The following is a 15,693-nucleotide window of genomic DNA, read 5'->3' on the forward strand; positions in this document are numbered from 1 at the left end:
AAATAAATCCCTGATACGAATAATATAAAAATTTTCCGTTCCAATAATTCGGTCGTCAAACTGTCACGCGGAACTCTTGATTTTGTTGATAGAATTTTAGGATTTCGCAAAATACACTAGGAATTACTGTTATAAAACATACTACATATAGGTTAAATATACAAAGTGTCCAAAATTTAAACGACCCAAACTTCGTCAGTATGTTCTACGATTAGAAACAAATTTTATATAAACGTAGGTCCGTAAATAATTTATAAAAAAGTTATAACAAAAATATGAAGCTTAAGAGCAATAACGAGTTCGTTGTTGATATTAGATCGTAATATAACAAAAAGCCGTCAATGTCTAAACAACCTACTTCTTCTAGTCATGTTTACTGTTTGAATAGTTATCGTTAATGTATGTAGTTCCAATTAGATGGTTGCCCTAACACATTTCTTGGTACCTGTTAGAGAATGGTTAGACAAACATTATCATGAAAGATGGATTGATTGTACAAGATACATAGCTTAGTCCGAGAGATCACCAAATCTTACACCGTTTAACTTTTATTTGTGTGAAAGAGTAAAAGCAATTGTGTATCATTTAGTACAATAATCAATTCGCGACAAAAACTGATTGGAAGGATTGATAATCGATTCACTGAACCGCAGCAAAATAAGCATGACATTCGGAAAATGATAAATTCAATTTTCCTACGATGTCAAACATTATAGGAAATTTGTATTCGAAACAGGGAATGTCATTTTGAAATGGAGAACATAAATCAACTTTTTTTTTTCAAGGTAATACACAACTTGATAATAAAGCGTTAGCGAATCTATGTTTATATAAGATTTTTTTTTTTCTTATTTCTACACATAGAAAATACTAGTGAAGTTTGATTGTTTTAATCTGGGTCATACTGTATATAAAAATTGTAAGAGAGAGAGAGAGAGAGAGAGAGAGAGAGAGAGAGAGAGAGAGAGGAGAGAGAAGATCAAAACGACGAAAACAGAAAGTTCGTTGCAATTTGAAACGTGATAATAATTGAAATGAAAAAAATTTGTAAGTTAAAATTTCCAAGTTTTATTGTTATTAAAAATAAACGATCACTTTAAATCCCTGATAAAAACGTATTTCCTTGAAATTATCGATAATGCTCGAACAATATCACACGATGGATCGAATTAGTTCGCCAGAAACGAGACTTCCGCGTTTCGCGGCTCGCTAAGCCGAGCAATGAATTTCAAATGAGACGAGAAGTCGACGTTATATGTGTCATAGAAACCGGCCACTCGGTTTCCTGACACACGATAAGATATTAATACGAAACGTGAGAATCCAGCCTCCGTAGCTGCGTAGGTAACCGCGACTCGAGACGAACAGGAACAATCGATTATTCAGCTCGCGTCGAGTACGCTAAACATTTTTCATTTAACTTCAACACGGAGCCGGCATAATTTCTCCTTACCCTCGCGAAAGGATCTCGAACAACGCGTTGAATATGAGAACGATCAAAGGAACGTAAGTACAAAAGAAGAAAGAGAAAAAGAGAACAAATATTCCATAAACTTCTTTTCTTTTTTATCGTCCGTTTCGTTGTAATAATTATTATTAGGTCCGAAAAGTTTTGTCTGCTTAATCTACATTTGTTTATTATTTCAAAAATTTATTTTATTCGATTGGTTTGTCTTTTTTTATTATTCCAAAAATTTATTTGATCGAATACATTTTGTTGTGTAAGAAATTTATTTATTTATTTATTCAATAATTTCTTTTCTTTTCTATTCGAAAGTGATTCTTTTTAAAAATTCTTAAAGAACAATTTTATTTAAAAATAATTTTTCGAAATAAAATATAAGTAAGTTTTATTTAAATATTTTGTTTTTTAATAACTGAGCTCTTGAAGTGAACAGAACTTCTTTCGAGAGACTTGACACAACGAAGTAATAATAATTTTTCCGTTCATGATAAAGCATGTAAAAACTTATCTTTAGCAACATTTTGAAAGAAAATTGGAGATAAATCTTTTATAATCTTCTATTTTTTTAAAACTAAACTTCATTCCTGTTATCAGCAATAATTACCATCTAAATATATGAAATGATTAAAATATTGTAATAATAATCATTTTTTCGTTCATGATAATCTATATAAAAATTTATTTAATAAAATATTTCGTAAGAAAAGTAAAGATGAATTTTCTCTTAAATTTTCTCTTATAATTTTCTATTTTTATTTTCTATTTTCTATTTTCTTCTTTTTTTTTTGACTAAATGGTTGTATACCGCTAACAATTGCTATCTAATTACATAAAATTATTAAAGAAATCTAAATAAATTTAAAAACCTGTTAACTCGAAACTTCGTATTATATTCATTAGATTACGTATTTCAAAAATCATCACGTTTAAAGGATCATCGATAAATGCGCAATAATATCCTTTTTTTTCTTTTTTTAGAAAAAACAATCTTCATACGCATTCTTGTTCGACATTTAACAATTCATGCAATTACAAAAGAATCGGAATCCCTTTCACCATTATTTCAGATTCTAATTTCAATCTTGTTTAGAAAATTACTACGTTATCTAACGTTTAAATGTATCGGCGATATCTTAATTAACTGATTAGTGGATTGATTTTATTTCTCTGATATGTTTTCTTATTCATACTTTATTATTATTTATTTATCTTTAATATGTACTATATTGAATAGAATTAATGAATAAATAAATAAATTTATATAAATATAAATAGGGTCCTTTGTAAAATGTTACGACATATTTTCGTCAAAACGTATAAAGAAATTTTATAGGCCCTTTTTATTAAAAAGAATATATATATCAAATTATTTTAAAAAACTTTTCTTACCTCGCAGCACGTCTTCATCGTTATTGAAAAAAAAAAAGAAAAACGAAAAGATGATTTTCGAAAAATATCCTTCTTCACCTTTTTTCTTCTCTCAAACGTCGCACGTTTTCTTCTTTCTCTATATTTTGAGATTCTGAGCTATTTCTTTGTCGCGTATAAAAATAAAAAATAAAAATATTTGAATAGATAAAACGTACGTTCTATATTTGGTCTTGTCCTTTCAAGAAGCAATCAACTCAAACCTCTCTCGATCGCGTCGCAACGATAACTGAAACAAGGATTCGTACGTTCGCCGCGTTTGAGTCTCATCAATTCGCGCATGCGTACCGAAATTAAACGGAAAAAGTCGAAGAAATGGCGCAAAAACGAAAGGCGGGAAATAAAAATGATTAATCATTTGTTGAGAAATTGTACAAAATAAAATATAAATATTCATCCAGTTAAAATTATATTTTGATATATCATTAGACATCTTTTAATTTAATTTAAAATCTTTTTATTTCATTTTGTTTTTTATTTTCTTGTTTTGTTTTGTTTTGTTTTTTCTATTACTTCTTTAAGCCTCACTACTCCTTTCCATTTCTTTTTAATAATAATAAATTTTTTTGTTATATAAGCGATAATTTATATTATCTTTTCCTCTCTTTCTCTCCGAGCTTTCTCGTAACAGCACTATCGCATCGAGCCGATCTAATTTTTGTGGGATCACGAAGGAGCAACGCTTGTCTACGTTACCTGGACGGTTAGACGAACCATTACTTCGACCATGAAAGATTGAGATTTATGACTCAACCCAGACAAAACCCTTGTAAAAGTTCACCCCTAAAAGACGTGCCTAATACGTATGTCACAAGAAACGTATTTGAACTGATAAAAAAAGAAAAAAAGAAAGAAAAAAGAAATCGTTGCTACTAACTTAGAAAAACGAAATAACTTGCAAGATATATTAACGTCATAATTTCAATGTTCCCTTTTTGTTTTTTGATAATAAGACAATATTGCTTTTTTTCTACTTCGTTCACAATATTTTTCCCTCTACATCTTGAGGGCTAGATTAGAAGAGCTTTTACGAAACGAAGTCGAAAAGATCGAACGGCTGATCCGCAGGGAGTAGAAATTAAGAGCCCTCGTTTGACATGGGGTTCTATCCCATGAAAGTAAAGGCTCGTTTTAGATGCATTGGTGGAAGGGAGATGAAAGAATGTAGGAAAAGAGATTTCTATCGTTCTTTCCTCGTGGAACTTTCTCTCTCTCTCTCTCTCTCTCTCTCTCTCTTTCTCTATTCATGAGTCACTACCATCGGGTTGTCCTTTTATCGATGCAGTTAGATATATTTCATTAAGACTCCACATGCGTCTTTCCCTTAAATGGATAAAGCTCTTTCATCATTAGTAAGACATACATATGTATGTATACTACGAGGAGAAATACAAAAAAAAAAGAGAGAGAAATTGAAGAAAATATCTTTCTCGATATGTCGACAAGTTCTACATCAGTTATATTACCATAAATATATAAAACGAAAGATATCATGTCATAATCATGTCATCGATAATAATCGTATATAAAATACGAATACGAATACATGGGTGTATACATTAATAAATTAATTCTATATAATGATTGAGCAATTAAGATTCAGAAAAGACAATTCTTTTTTACACCGTAATTTTGAATATTTTATAAATTATTCGAAATATAATAAATTCGAATATGTAATAAATTATTCGAAAAACATGGCGTATTAGAAAACGATCATTGTCAAGTAGTAAGTACCATTGATATGGGCAAACGATATAAGTATATAATAAGTAGTAATATCAACGATAATGCTACGGAAGTGATAAAAGTCGATATAGTATCAGCCAGTTAAAAGCAAATATTACCGAAATGTAAAGAACGAATATAATTAAAATTTGTTATTTTTATTAACAAATTAAGCGAAACATTGAAATTTAAAAAAACAAAAAAAGAAAAAAGAAAAAATATTCTTTGCTAATACAAAATATTCTTTTAAAGCGGTTAATCGTAAAAAATAAAAAATACAAAAAATAAAATTAAAAAAAAGAAAAATAAAATGAACTAAGCGAGATCGCTGCAACATTTTTATTTTTAACTTTACTCACGCGCGGCTTGGAACGAACGAACGAACGAACGAACGAACGAACTCTGGCATAAAAATGCAGGCTTTATTGTAAGCATAAAATGCGAGCAAGCTACCGACAACAGCATGTCGTTGCATATCTCTTCTCTAAAGTTACGTTATCGTTGCGCTTTTAATCCTTTCTCCGTCACCAGGAAACCGAGCTTTACAATAGAGAAACGCAACAATTTCTCACGTGTCACCAGGATAATATCAGTGAAGGTTGTGCGACTGTGTATGTATTTATATATTCTATTATTGTTTAGAACGACGAGAATCTGGTTTGGTATATTTGTTCGACCAATGAGAAATACCGATCACGTAATTCGATGACACTTAAATGCACAATTATCTCTTTCTTTCTATCTGTCTGTCTGTGACATATTACCATTTATTTGAATAAATTCGGATGCATTCATCACTCTTCAGATCGTTCTAATCCATTGTAATTCGAATTATAGGATGTTTATTAGATATAGGATATGGCTGTTACAATTTCATAAAAATATCCGCTTTATTTTTTTCAATATTTTTTCCGTCGTTTTCTGCTTATTACACGTTAACATAGTGTATTATTTATAACAAATGTCAAAACTAATATTGATACACATATTGCATAAATAATAATAGTTTAATAATAATATTATTCGCAATAACGTATTATAGTAAATTTGTCGACAGGAAACATCTTTGATGTTTCGACTTTCCAATTATTTCTTGATATAGATAACAATTATATTGTTCACATTAGAAAGATTACAATGTGCGAATAAAAAAAAAAGAGAAGAAATTAGATTGTGACAGATAAATCATGTATATAGATACGGGCGTGGATCGCCTATCACAACATACTTAAGAGTTCTGGACGACAATATTTTAAAAAATTCTTAAGCGTGTCGTAAAAAGATAAGAATAGAGATAGTCGTCTAAATGCTTAGAAAAATTCCACAAAATTATTCCATCAAAATGTGAGACTTTGGAAATGGCAAAAAGACAAACGCGTTGATGGAACGATGTCAACGCTGATTTTTCAATGGAACTCGAAGATTAGGACGAACTATAATTCCCTTTTCCTTTCTTATTTACAGAATTCTTAAAAAGAAAAAGAAAAGAAAAAGTGAAAAAAAAAAGAATATCATTAGCACTTAATGAACGTAGTGTCGTATCATGAATTATCTGTGTGTGAAGTCCTTTAACAGATTTGTTTGTAACATTCTTAAACACTTTTAAAACACTGCCGGAACGTAACGAATGCCGAATAATAACATGTAGAATCTCATAAAAAGCGAGGAAGTAAAAGGGAAGGGAGGATGTACTACATGATCAAAACGAGAATATTTCGACGTATAAAATATAAAGTACGTCATACATACTTATTAAGTTACGATCTCTGCACGAAATGCATGCCGCAGTCGTACTTTACAATGATTGAATTTTTTGTCATTAAGTACAAGATGATGATGACGATGATAATGATAATATTAATTATAGTAATAATAATAATAATAATATTAATAATAATATAATAATAATAATAATAATAATAATAATACAAAGTTGTACGATTGCTTTTTAACTACCACTGCGGCGCGCGATATATCGCTTTTATTATTTTATTCTCTAAGGAATATGAAACGGTCGTATATTTATACAGGATAATTTACGCAACTATATAACAAACTATATCTTTCTTTTTTTTGCTTGAAGTTAGAAAAAAATGTTAGAGGAAAACGATGATTAGTTCAAGATAAATTGCTATATTCACGATCGCATTTTCTCGCGCGTACAAACGCATTTTTGTAAATCTAAATTTTCCTTTTTTTGTATCCTCATCATTCTACCTAAAAAAGTATTAAAATAACATGATCAAAGAATTATTAATTCACGAGCTAAATTGAAGAAAAAAAGAAAGAAAACGCTTCTTACATTTTTTTTTTCATTATTTGTTTTCATAACAGAAGCAGATGTGTATTCGGAAAAGTTTTATCAATCAATGATAATTTATTATAATAGAGAGTACGAAACCTAGCACAGATGTACAACTTATAATATATGAAATATCACATTTTTTAAGTAATAAAACGAATAAAAAATAAAATTCTTAAAAATAAATAAAAATAAAAAATAACAGAATACATAAATTTTGGTAATAATAATTACTAAAAATCAACTCAATTCAGTTATGAAATCAAATTAAAAAGCGTTTTACGAAATATTTATAACGTAATGAAAAAGCATTTAAACATCTTTAATAAAGATGTTTTTTTTTCAAAATTAATCATTTATCATTTTAATTAATCATTTCTCGATCATCTTACCCTAATATTTTCTTACGTAGAATGAACGATTACGTGAATAACGTGAATAATTACGAATAATAATATAGTGTATGTAACAATAAAAGCAAAATAGAGCTTCCTATCTAAAAGATAATAATGCAATTACAAAATGCACATGCACTTGCAAAAAAATATGATTATGAATATGTAATCCATTTTAAACCATATATCTTTTCCTTCCGACATCTTTTTCTAACTTCAACCAAAAAAGAAAAAATATATAGCTTGTTACAGTTGCGTGAATCACCTTGTAGTATAGGAAATATACAGAAAGTTCCGAGTTAACTATTTTACAACTATCTCGTGCTTTACATTCTAAACTCTTTCTTTCAATATTATTCTTTCTCACTCTCTCTCTCTCTCTCTCTCTCTCTCTCTCTCTCTCTCTCTCTCTCTCTCTCTTTCTCTCTCTTTCTCTTTTTCGCAAAGTGCGCAAAGTTCATCTTACTCGCAAAAAAGCATATTGAGATTTTACAAAATACACATACGTTATACACACGGAGCATACCCAAAATCGATCTATTAGGTATAGTTCATGTGTTCAATCATACTCATGAGTAGCATCTTTTTTATTAAAAAGACTATCCCTTTCCTCTTGAGTAGATGGAATTTCCGAGGTCGTTGGCCTTACCACTTTGGAAACTTTGCTAACTTTACTGAGATTCTCGGTAAGTCCGCTACCACCGCTAACGCTAGAAAAGAGGCTAAGTTCGTGACGTTAGAATAGGATAAGTTAATCTAAGAAAAAATTTTAAGGCAATCATTGAACTTATAAAATCACAGAGAGAAAAAGAAAAAATTAAAAAAAAAAGTTTTGTGATATTATCTCAGAACATTATAGTAAAATAATACTTACACAATGTCCATTTCATCGTCATCGTCAGCTTGATCTACTTCATCAGTTGTTAATGTGAAATAAGGATTCGCGGAGGCTGGTCGAAACTTATAACCCGTTAAAACGAAGAAAACGTAAGTTGCCATTTCACGAGACATTTCATCTAACCATTCGTATTGGAACGGTACCGTACTCTATCGAAAGAGGAAGAAAGAAACAGTTATGTTTATCAGAAAGAGAAACAGTTATATTCATCAAAATATATATGATTTTATGCTGGCACTGATAAGTAGATTCCCTTACTATTATAACAACAAATTTAAAATGGTTATATGCTACGTACCTTCAGTAAGTACGCTATAAATCTGGTAAAATATATATAACCGAGTATCATGATATAAAAATGTCGAAAAAGTTTGAGTTTTCGTAAATTAACAGCCGCTTTGCCATCCGTATGAGCAGCTTCTTGTAAATGTCTGATACTCCAAACTATCGGGAATGAAATAGCACCGCAACAAAGCAAATCCACGAGAATAAAAACGTCGCGCCATGTTTGATTCTCTATATCGCCTTCTTCGCCTTCCTCTATTATTATTTCCGCAACATTTGCTAATACCTAAATAATAAAATAACAGATTACATTGAGTTAATTCGATATTTTCGATAGAAATTATTTATTAAAGTTGATTCTAGTATAAATTGTTTTTCTTGTTACCTGTAATGGAATGACGATCATGAAAAGCTTTTTGTCCTTATCTGCCAAAATATGTTTAATGAATGTCCATCCTGTCCCAACAAGGACAATAGTAATGAACAGTACAGCACCTTTTAACAGGTGTGTAATATAATACAGTATTGCCCACGCTGCTACGTGTTCACCCTTCGTTTGAATAAAATGATAATTGATGCCATGGAATAGTAAAGATAAAGACTTCAGAAATACCAGTACTGCCATTAAATAATGAATTTTAAAGACAGGGTGCCTGTATAAAAAAAATTATAATAAAATAAGTTTAAAAAAATTAAATATGTTTCAATAGGCTTCACAGTTTATAAATGGAAACCTTACTTGCTTTTCTTAAGTATGAAGACCCAGAAGCAGCCAGAAAAGAGGAATAAAAAAGCCATCATAAAATATAAAGCTGGTAAAGGCATTTCTCCGGCACTAAGAAAATTTCCATGATTGATTTCAGCTATTTGTATCTGTAAAAAAAGAAATATATACATATGTGTGTGTGTGTATTATTTTATTACTTAAAAAAACTCTGTTATTGTACATGATGCCTTACCGTAAAATCTACAGCAACTTGAGTATCATCCTTATAATTAGGACAATTATGAAAATAAAGATTGTAAAGACCTTCTTCTTCTTTATTAGCTATGTACATGGCAAAGCTCGTGTTATAATACATTTTACCCTTTACAATTTCCATGGTCATCGGTAAGGGTGCCTGTGCTAAATGAGCACAACTATACGAGTCTAATTTGAGATCAATCTCGTCTTTTTTGATGGGTTTTTCATTTTCTGCAATAAAATTTTCATATAAGATCGTTTCTTAGGTATTACATGATAACAAAAATTGAACTGAAGACAAAAATGTGTGATTCATTATTTTATATAAAAATAGATCAAAAGCGTTTTTCAGATCAAAAAACGATTTAAATGATCACGTAAATTTCATTCTTGATGGACATAAGAGAAAAATTTATAACATGAATCAAAGAAAATAGTTACCTAATCAAACTCTCAAAAATATCTAACTTTTGTGTTATTTATAAGATTGAGGACAAGATGTAATTATAGCAACTGCCATCACGGAAATGTTCAATCACTGACATTGCTTTAAGTTCACGTATATGTATTCATCAATCATTTTGGTTCAGAAATTCTTATGCATAAGATGTACGTTGATGTAATAATAAACAGAAAAAGAAATTATTCTAATTAGGAATATAGAATATGCAAGAGAGAGAAAGAGAGAGACATAAATTCTAATACATTTATAAGATATTTTATAATAAGCTAATTTACTTATGTTATAAAAATTTTCTTTTCGAATTTGGCTAGCTGCCCAAAATTACAAATTAATTCAATGTATTGTCAATTATTGTTAATGGAAAAATGACAAACAATGTAAGTAATATAATATCAAAACCAATTTAGAGAACTTTAATATCTCATTGTATGTGTAAATATCTATCGTAATTTTAATTACAATAAAAATTCTCTATGAAAGTATTTAAATACGATCCCAACAATATCATTTTTATGTGATATCTATATTAAAAATATTTTAAATTATGAATATATAAGTGAATTTCTCTAACATTATTTGGAATATTCAAAATAATGTTTCCTTGAAAGTTGGCACGATTGAATATTCTGTACGTAATTTATAGAATATTAATAATCAATGTCTGAAATAAGATGGGCATCATGGTTATGAAGAACGAGCCAAATTACCACTTTCCACCTGTTGGTAACAGATGTACTTAAACTGTAACTCTAAGTTTAGCGATTAGACTTGACAAAAATAAATTGTATATTTAAAGAGATCTATATTTATCACGACTTTGAAACAAGTATAGGTATTAATCACTGTATGTGTGCATCATATGATACAAAAATTCAAAACTTAACATTCGACTAAATATTTCAACAAAATAAATTAGTTACCATGAATAGATATGTTACGTTTCCGTCTTGGAAAAAGCGCTGTATCACTAAATTTTGTTGGCATAGAATTTCTTTTCATCCTAAAATCTGGTATCAAACTAGAGTCTTTATATATATGAACTGTATGTATATTGTGACTGCAATTTATCTTCAATCTAAAAAATAAAAAGACATACTCTCCAATAGATATTTTAGATATAAGTCTTTAGATAAAACTATTACTTACGATAAATTTGTAAAGTCCATTGTAAAGTATATAACAGTACTATCATTCTTCTTCTTTAACTCTGTTTTAGGATTGGATATATTTTGAAGTACACATCTTTCTTGATGACTATCTAAATAAGGATTTACTGCGTCGCTAAGCGTCCGGTCCAGACTAAATCCAAACTGAAGTCCGAATAAAGAAAGTTTGGCTTAAACATTAATGCATAGATATATCACAGAATATATATACCGATTATATTTAAAAGATTTCAAGACAAATTTAATAAACCAAATATGAAAAGAGAATATAATCTTTACTCTTATATATATATATATATATATATATATATATATATATATATATAAAATACTCTATTTAATTTTCTAAATCTTGAATGATTTAGTTATTCATTCAATATTATACATAGTGTAATTGACAAAATATAAATTTACATTTCTGACTATAATTTGTTTGTAAATTAAGTCCAAAGGACAAAACAAACAGGTGGCTGTGCCTCTACAAAGTAATGGCACTGTACAACTTACCACTGCATTTTTGTCTAAAGGATCTGCTTTGAAATTCGTAAGACTGACATTGAGAATACCATCCTTGTAAAAACCAAACGTACTGAGCGATATATATCTCCTTATGTCTTTCTGCAAAAAAAAATGAAACAAAACATGTGATATCGATGATCACCGAACTAATGATGGTTCCACATAACCGGGTACTGACAGTACACACACACACTTCATAGATATTAAACTTTATATAATTTATATAAGAATCGATTTATTTCATTCAAAATATCCTTTACATATATCTCGTAAAATTTTTCCGATTGTTGATTGCGTAATTGAATTCATGAAATGTACGTACGTACGGATATTACATATATATGGACACGCTACTGTACACCACGTATTATACGCATACGAATATAAGATATATGTTTCACATATATATGAAAGAAAGATATCGATGTAACACGCCTATCCATCTGTAATATTGCACGATCATTACAGTACTGCATCGTAATTGAAACAAAATTATATGTAAACCGAAAGAAGAAAGAATAAAAAAAGAGACAGATAATAATTAAAAAGAGAAAGAAGGAAAAAAGAGCCATTAAACGCGAGATATCCTTTGCGCGATACTAACCCGTATTTCAAGTTTATGAATTCTAGCTGTAACCACTGTGATTGTTAATAAAGTCCAAAAGCACGAAACGAAAAAGCTTTGCAAATACATTTTTGAGTTGTTTGTGATCATAGAAATGTCACATCACGTAGGATTCGTTACCTAACACTGAACAATCTTATACACGCGCTCAGCAATACGCGAGCAAAGACTGGTCTGACTCACGAACGTGGGAAACAATCGGAATCGGACAATCAGAATGCGCGGAACGAACGAACAGAATTGCGCATGCGTGATTTTTAAACTCTCGTCGCTATCTTTTTTGTGATTAATGTTCATCAACGTCCGTTGATATTATTTCTTTCTTCCTGTTTTATTGTGTCACAAATTTACTATTTCTTTATTTTTTATAAAACAGTGCGCTGTAGTTGCAAAGAAAGAAAAAGGAAAAGGTAAAAGAAGGTTATTAAATATTCCTCGAATGTAAATATGTCATGTTTTTGAAGATGCAAATGAGTGAAGTAAGCATTAAATCAAATGCTAGTAAACGATTTGAAGGTTAAGATATATGATTTATTTTTTAGGAAACTTTTGAAATTTTACTTGATGTAATGGAAAAGCACTTTGCAGCTTTAAAACTTTTAGATGACGAACCTGAGCATAAATTGACGAGAGCAGTCAGTTTTTCTGACCTGCATTCTAGAGCTAGTAGAATACTCATTGAACAATGTTTACAAACTCCAGATTCTTCTAATTTAATGAGACAATACAGTTGTGAGCACATAGTTGATAAAGCTAGTAATATCAGGTAAAGAATCAAATTTTGTTTGTTAAAGATTATTGTTCAAACGATGTTCATATGCGTATATCTTTTATTTATAGACAATTAAAAATATCAGAAAGTTTATACACAGATAATACTGAATGTAGAAGAACCTGGGAAACTACTGTTCCTCATACGAATAATCAGGAAAACGTTGATTGGAATTTATATAAACCTGTTAATGATTTACCTAATACAAAAAAACTTCAATGGGATGAAGTAGAAAGCATGGAAATAGACAAAATTGATTTGTCGGATCATGATAATAAAAATATTGATACTGTTAACTTGATTAGTCCTATAGAAGTAAAATCATCAGAAGATAAAACTGAAGAAGTAAAAAAATCAAACAGTATCTCTGAGAAAGAATCATATGAAGAAATAAAGAAAAAATATCGTTCTCTCGTATCATCAATCATGACAAAAGATAAGAATTCTGTGCACTATTGCTATAAAGTTGCATTTTTTATATTAATACCAATATTTGTATTTTTGATAGCTGCTTTCTTAAACCAAGAGGAAGATGTAACATATACTTGCAATCATAAATTACATTTCTTCAATGCTAGTATTGAGTTACAACAAAAAGTTTATGGTCAAAATAAAGTTATACCATCTTTAATTGAATTTCTTGAAACATACAAGGCCTGTACAAGGCTCGCAATACTTGTAGGAAGTACTGGAGTTGGAAAATCTTATACTATCGACATTATAAGAAGAAATTTTCCAAGTCAAAATAAAATTTTACAATATACTCCACCTTTAAATAAGGTTGATATAAATGCGATTTCATCATATCGTTGTAATTTGATTGTTCTCGAAAATTTAAGAGAGAATGATATTTTAGACGTTGTAAATCTTTCAACTAACATATTTAAATTAAAAAAGACTTGTATCACTATATTAGCAGTAATTAACATAGAGAAAGTGAGTCGTAATTTAGATCGTACGATTGAATTGGATACAAAAATTAAAGAGATTACAGCTGCATTTTCTAAAACAGACAATAATGCATACATATTTGGATATGAGCCTTTAAGCGAAGAAATTTTGGAAAAATGTATAATGCAAGCAATGAAAGATAGTCATCTAAAACTTAGTAAAGATAAAATACAGCAAGTGAAACAAAGTCTATTGGTATCTAATAGCGGTTGTAAAGGTGCTTATGCAAAGGTGCAGATCATTGGTAGAGAATAGTATTTAAAAATATATCAACTTATAACATATATCTTTCCAACAACTAAATAAAAAGACTGATTAAAGGATACAATGTGATATAATATTTTCTTATCATCCAATACAAAATTGTTGTTATTTTGTTATATATATTTAGAAATTATCACTCATTTTTCACACTTTTTTTCAAACTAACTCTGAATTGTAATTCATAATAAAAAATAAACATGATAGCAAATGTATCAAAAAAACAAAAGTAGCTATTATTTTTATATAGTGAAAACATGTTTTACAAACTGTGACAAATGTGTATTCAAATTTTATATGTTATACTTTCTGATTGTAATAAAAAATAAAATATTCCTAATTAAAAGTAGAAGGAAAAAAATGAAAGAGTCTATATATATATATATATATATATATATATATATATATATATATATATATCATTTGAAATACATACACGCAATCGAGCTCGACGTTGACTAAAGCCCTATCGCGTACGTAATACATCTTTCCCTTCTCTTCCTTCCTATAAAACTTTCTTACAGTCATTACTCGCATTTCACTCGGACCGTGTGTCTCTCTATGATATTGCGTATTACAATTGGAGAGAAAATAATACAGTATTGCACACGTACAATTACTCTAAATTTTTATCATACGATCTAATAATCTATGAAATTATGGTTTTAATATTTTTCACACAAAATGATGAAAATAACATAATCCCTTGAAAGTTTCTTTGAGACTATTGATAATTAAATGCAACGAATATGATACCTATACATACATACACCCACACACACACACCTACCATACATATATATTTAATTAAACGTAATAATTAATAATCAACGAAATGATCAAATAAATATCATTTTTGAAAAAGCGCGCGTTCTCGTTATCTGCAAAAATACTTTTCGCCATTTTGAATTTCAATTTTTTTCAAATATCCTGTTCCAAAATTCCAATACATAATGTCATTAGCTATATCAGAACTAATAGAAAATCTTCAATATTTGCTCGTTACGTCTTTCATATTATATAACGTGCAACAACTTACGTTGGTTATGCCGCCTTTACCAGAAATTCCATTTTAATGCATGTAATATTTTTTCTTATCGTACGTGACGAAAAAACGAAACAACGAAGTAGTAAACGTCGTTCTCATCCTTTCCTTGTTCCTAATAATATTTTCTTTTCTATGAATATGCTTTTTTACTTTCGCATCACGAAATATACATATATTACTCGTACGTAACAAGAAGGGTAGCTCTAATTGCATATCACTTTATTAGAGAAACAAAGATAAATGTATGTAATGAACAACCGGTATTCATACGTAAGGACGATAAAAGAGATACGTTGTGAAATATGTCATAAATTGAATGATAAATCGAGCAAATCATTATAAAAGAATGTTATTCCTTAAAGTCTCGTTCATTTTTTTAATCTCGAACTCAACAGAAGACCGCGATAAATTTGAAAACTGGTC

General features: G+C 29.1%; 3 protein-coding genes and 1 long non-coding RNA gene across 9 annotated transcripts in view; 2 read left to right on the plus strand and 2 right to left on the minus strand.

The window, feature by feature from the left end:
• LOC127067854 (probable G-protein coupled receptor B0563.6) overlaps nucleotides 1–3,093 on the minus strand; it is a 39,885-nt gene extending 36,792 nt beyond the window's left edge. The window contains exons 1-2 of one of the 2 annotated variants that reach the window (XM_051003237.1): nucleotides 3,052–3,093; nucleotides 2,855–2,972 (exon numbers count right to left, since the gene is read on the minus strand). The gene's annotated coding sequence lies outside the window, so the exon portion shown is untranslated. The remainder of the gene's footprint in view (nucleotides 1–2,854; nucleotides 2,973–3,051) is intronic. The other variant, XM_051003238.1, reaches the window with a different exon arrangement.
• A 1,877-nt stretch (nucleotides 3,094–4,970) lies between these two features.
• On the plus strand, nucleotides 4,971–11,255 carry LOC127067414 (uncharacterized). Its single transcript, XR_007782620.1, has 3 exons — nucleotides 4,971–5,048; nucleotides 5,153–5,232; nucleotides 11,145–11,255. It is a non-coding gene; the product is annotated as an uncharacterized LOC127067414 (long non-coding RNA).
• On the minus strand, nucleotides 5,447–12,411 carry LOC127067413 (protein GPR107). 2 transcript variants are annotated; one of them, XM_051002258.1, is made up of 10 exons: nucleotides 12,218–12,411; nucleotides 11,602–11,712; nucleotides 11,075–11,238; nucleotides 10,849–11,003; nucleotides 9,461–9,696; nucleotides 9,241–9,374; nucleotides 8,887–9,154; nucleotides 8,515–8,787; nucleotides 8,193–8,365; nucleotides 5,447–8,028 (listed from the first exon to the last, which is right to left on the minus strand). In XM_051002258.1, the coding sequence occupies exons 1-10, from the start codon at nucleotides 12,326–12,328 to the stop codon at nucleotides 7,878–7,880; spliced, it is 1,776 nt and encodes a 591-aa protein (XP_050858215.1). In that variant the 5' UTR covers nucleotides 12,329–12,411; the 3' UTR covers nucleotides 5,447–7,877. The 2 variants fall into 2 exon arrangements, with proteins under 2 accessions (XP_050858215.1, XP_050858214.1); XM_051002257.1 differs by having other exon boundaries at nucleotides 5,447–8,040.
• Nucleotides 12,412–12,501: 90 nt separating this feature from the next.
• Nucleotides 12,502–14,289, plus strand: LOC127067428 (uncharacterized). Of its 4 annotated transcripts, none has more exons than XM_051002278.1 (3): nucleotides 12,502–12,648; nucleotides 12,781–13,004; nucleotides 13,079–14,289. In XM_051002278.1, the coding sequence occupies exons 2-3, from the start codon at nucleotides 12,808–12,810 to the stop codon at nucleotides 14,214–14,216; spliced, it is 1,335 nt and encodes a 444-aa protein (XP_050858235.1). In that variant the 5' UTR covers nucleotides 12,502–12,648; nucleotides 12,781–12,807; the 3' UTR covers nucleotides 14,217–14,289. The 4 variants fall into 4 exon arrangements, with proteins under 4 accessions (XP_050858235.1, XP_050858236.1, XP_050858234.1 ...); XM_051002279.1 differs by having other exon boundaries at nucleotides 12,511–12,717; nucleotides 12,761–13,004; XM_051002277.1 differs by having other exon boundaries at nucleotides 12,511–12,717.
• The last annotated feature ends 1,404 nt before the right edge of the window (nucleotides 14,290–15,693 follow it).

Source organism: Vespula vulgaris, chromosome 11 (genome assembly GCF_905475345.1).
Source record: "Vespula vulgaris chromosome 11, iyVesVulg1.1, whole genome shotgun sequence".
NCBI lineage: Eukaryota > Metazoa > Arthropoda > Insecta > Hymenoptera > Vespidae > Vespula > Vespula vulgaris.

Bases quoted from the DNA above. Each gene is read 5' to 3' on its own strand.
- LOC127067428 (XM_051002277.1), top strand. From the start codon at position 12,691: ATGTTTTTGAAGATGCAAATGAGTGAA. The intron at 12,718-12,780 runs GTAAGCATTAAA...TTTATTTTTTAG, and splicing joins TGAAGATGCAAATGAGTGAA to GAAACTTTTGAAATTTTACT. The intron at 13,005-13,078 runs GTAAAGAATCAA...TTTTATTTATAG, and splicing joins GATAAAGCTAGTAATATCAG to ACAATTAAAAATATCAGAAA.
- LOC127067413 (XM_051002257.1), bottom strand. From the start codon at position 12,328: ATGATCACAAACAACTCAAAAATGTATTTGCAAAGCTTTTTCGTTTCG. The intron at 9,697-10,848 runs GTAACTAATTTA...ATTTTATTGCAG, and splicing joins ACGTAACATATCTATTCATG to AAAATGAAAAACCCATCAAA. The intron at 8,041-8,192 runs GTAAGTATTATT...TCACGAACTTAG, and splicing joins GACGATGAAATGGACATTGT to CCTCTTTTCTAGCGTTAGCG.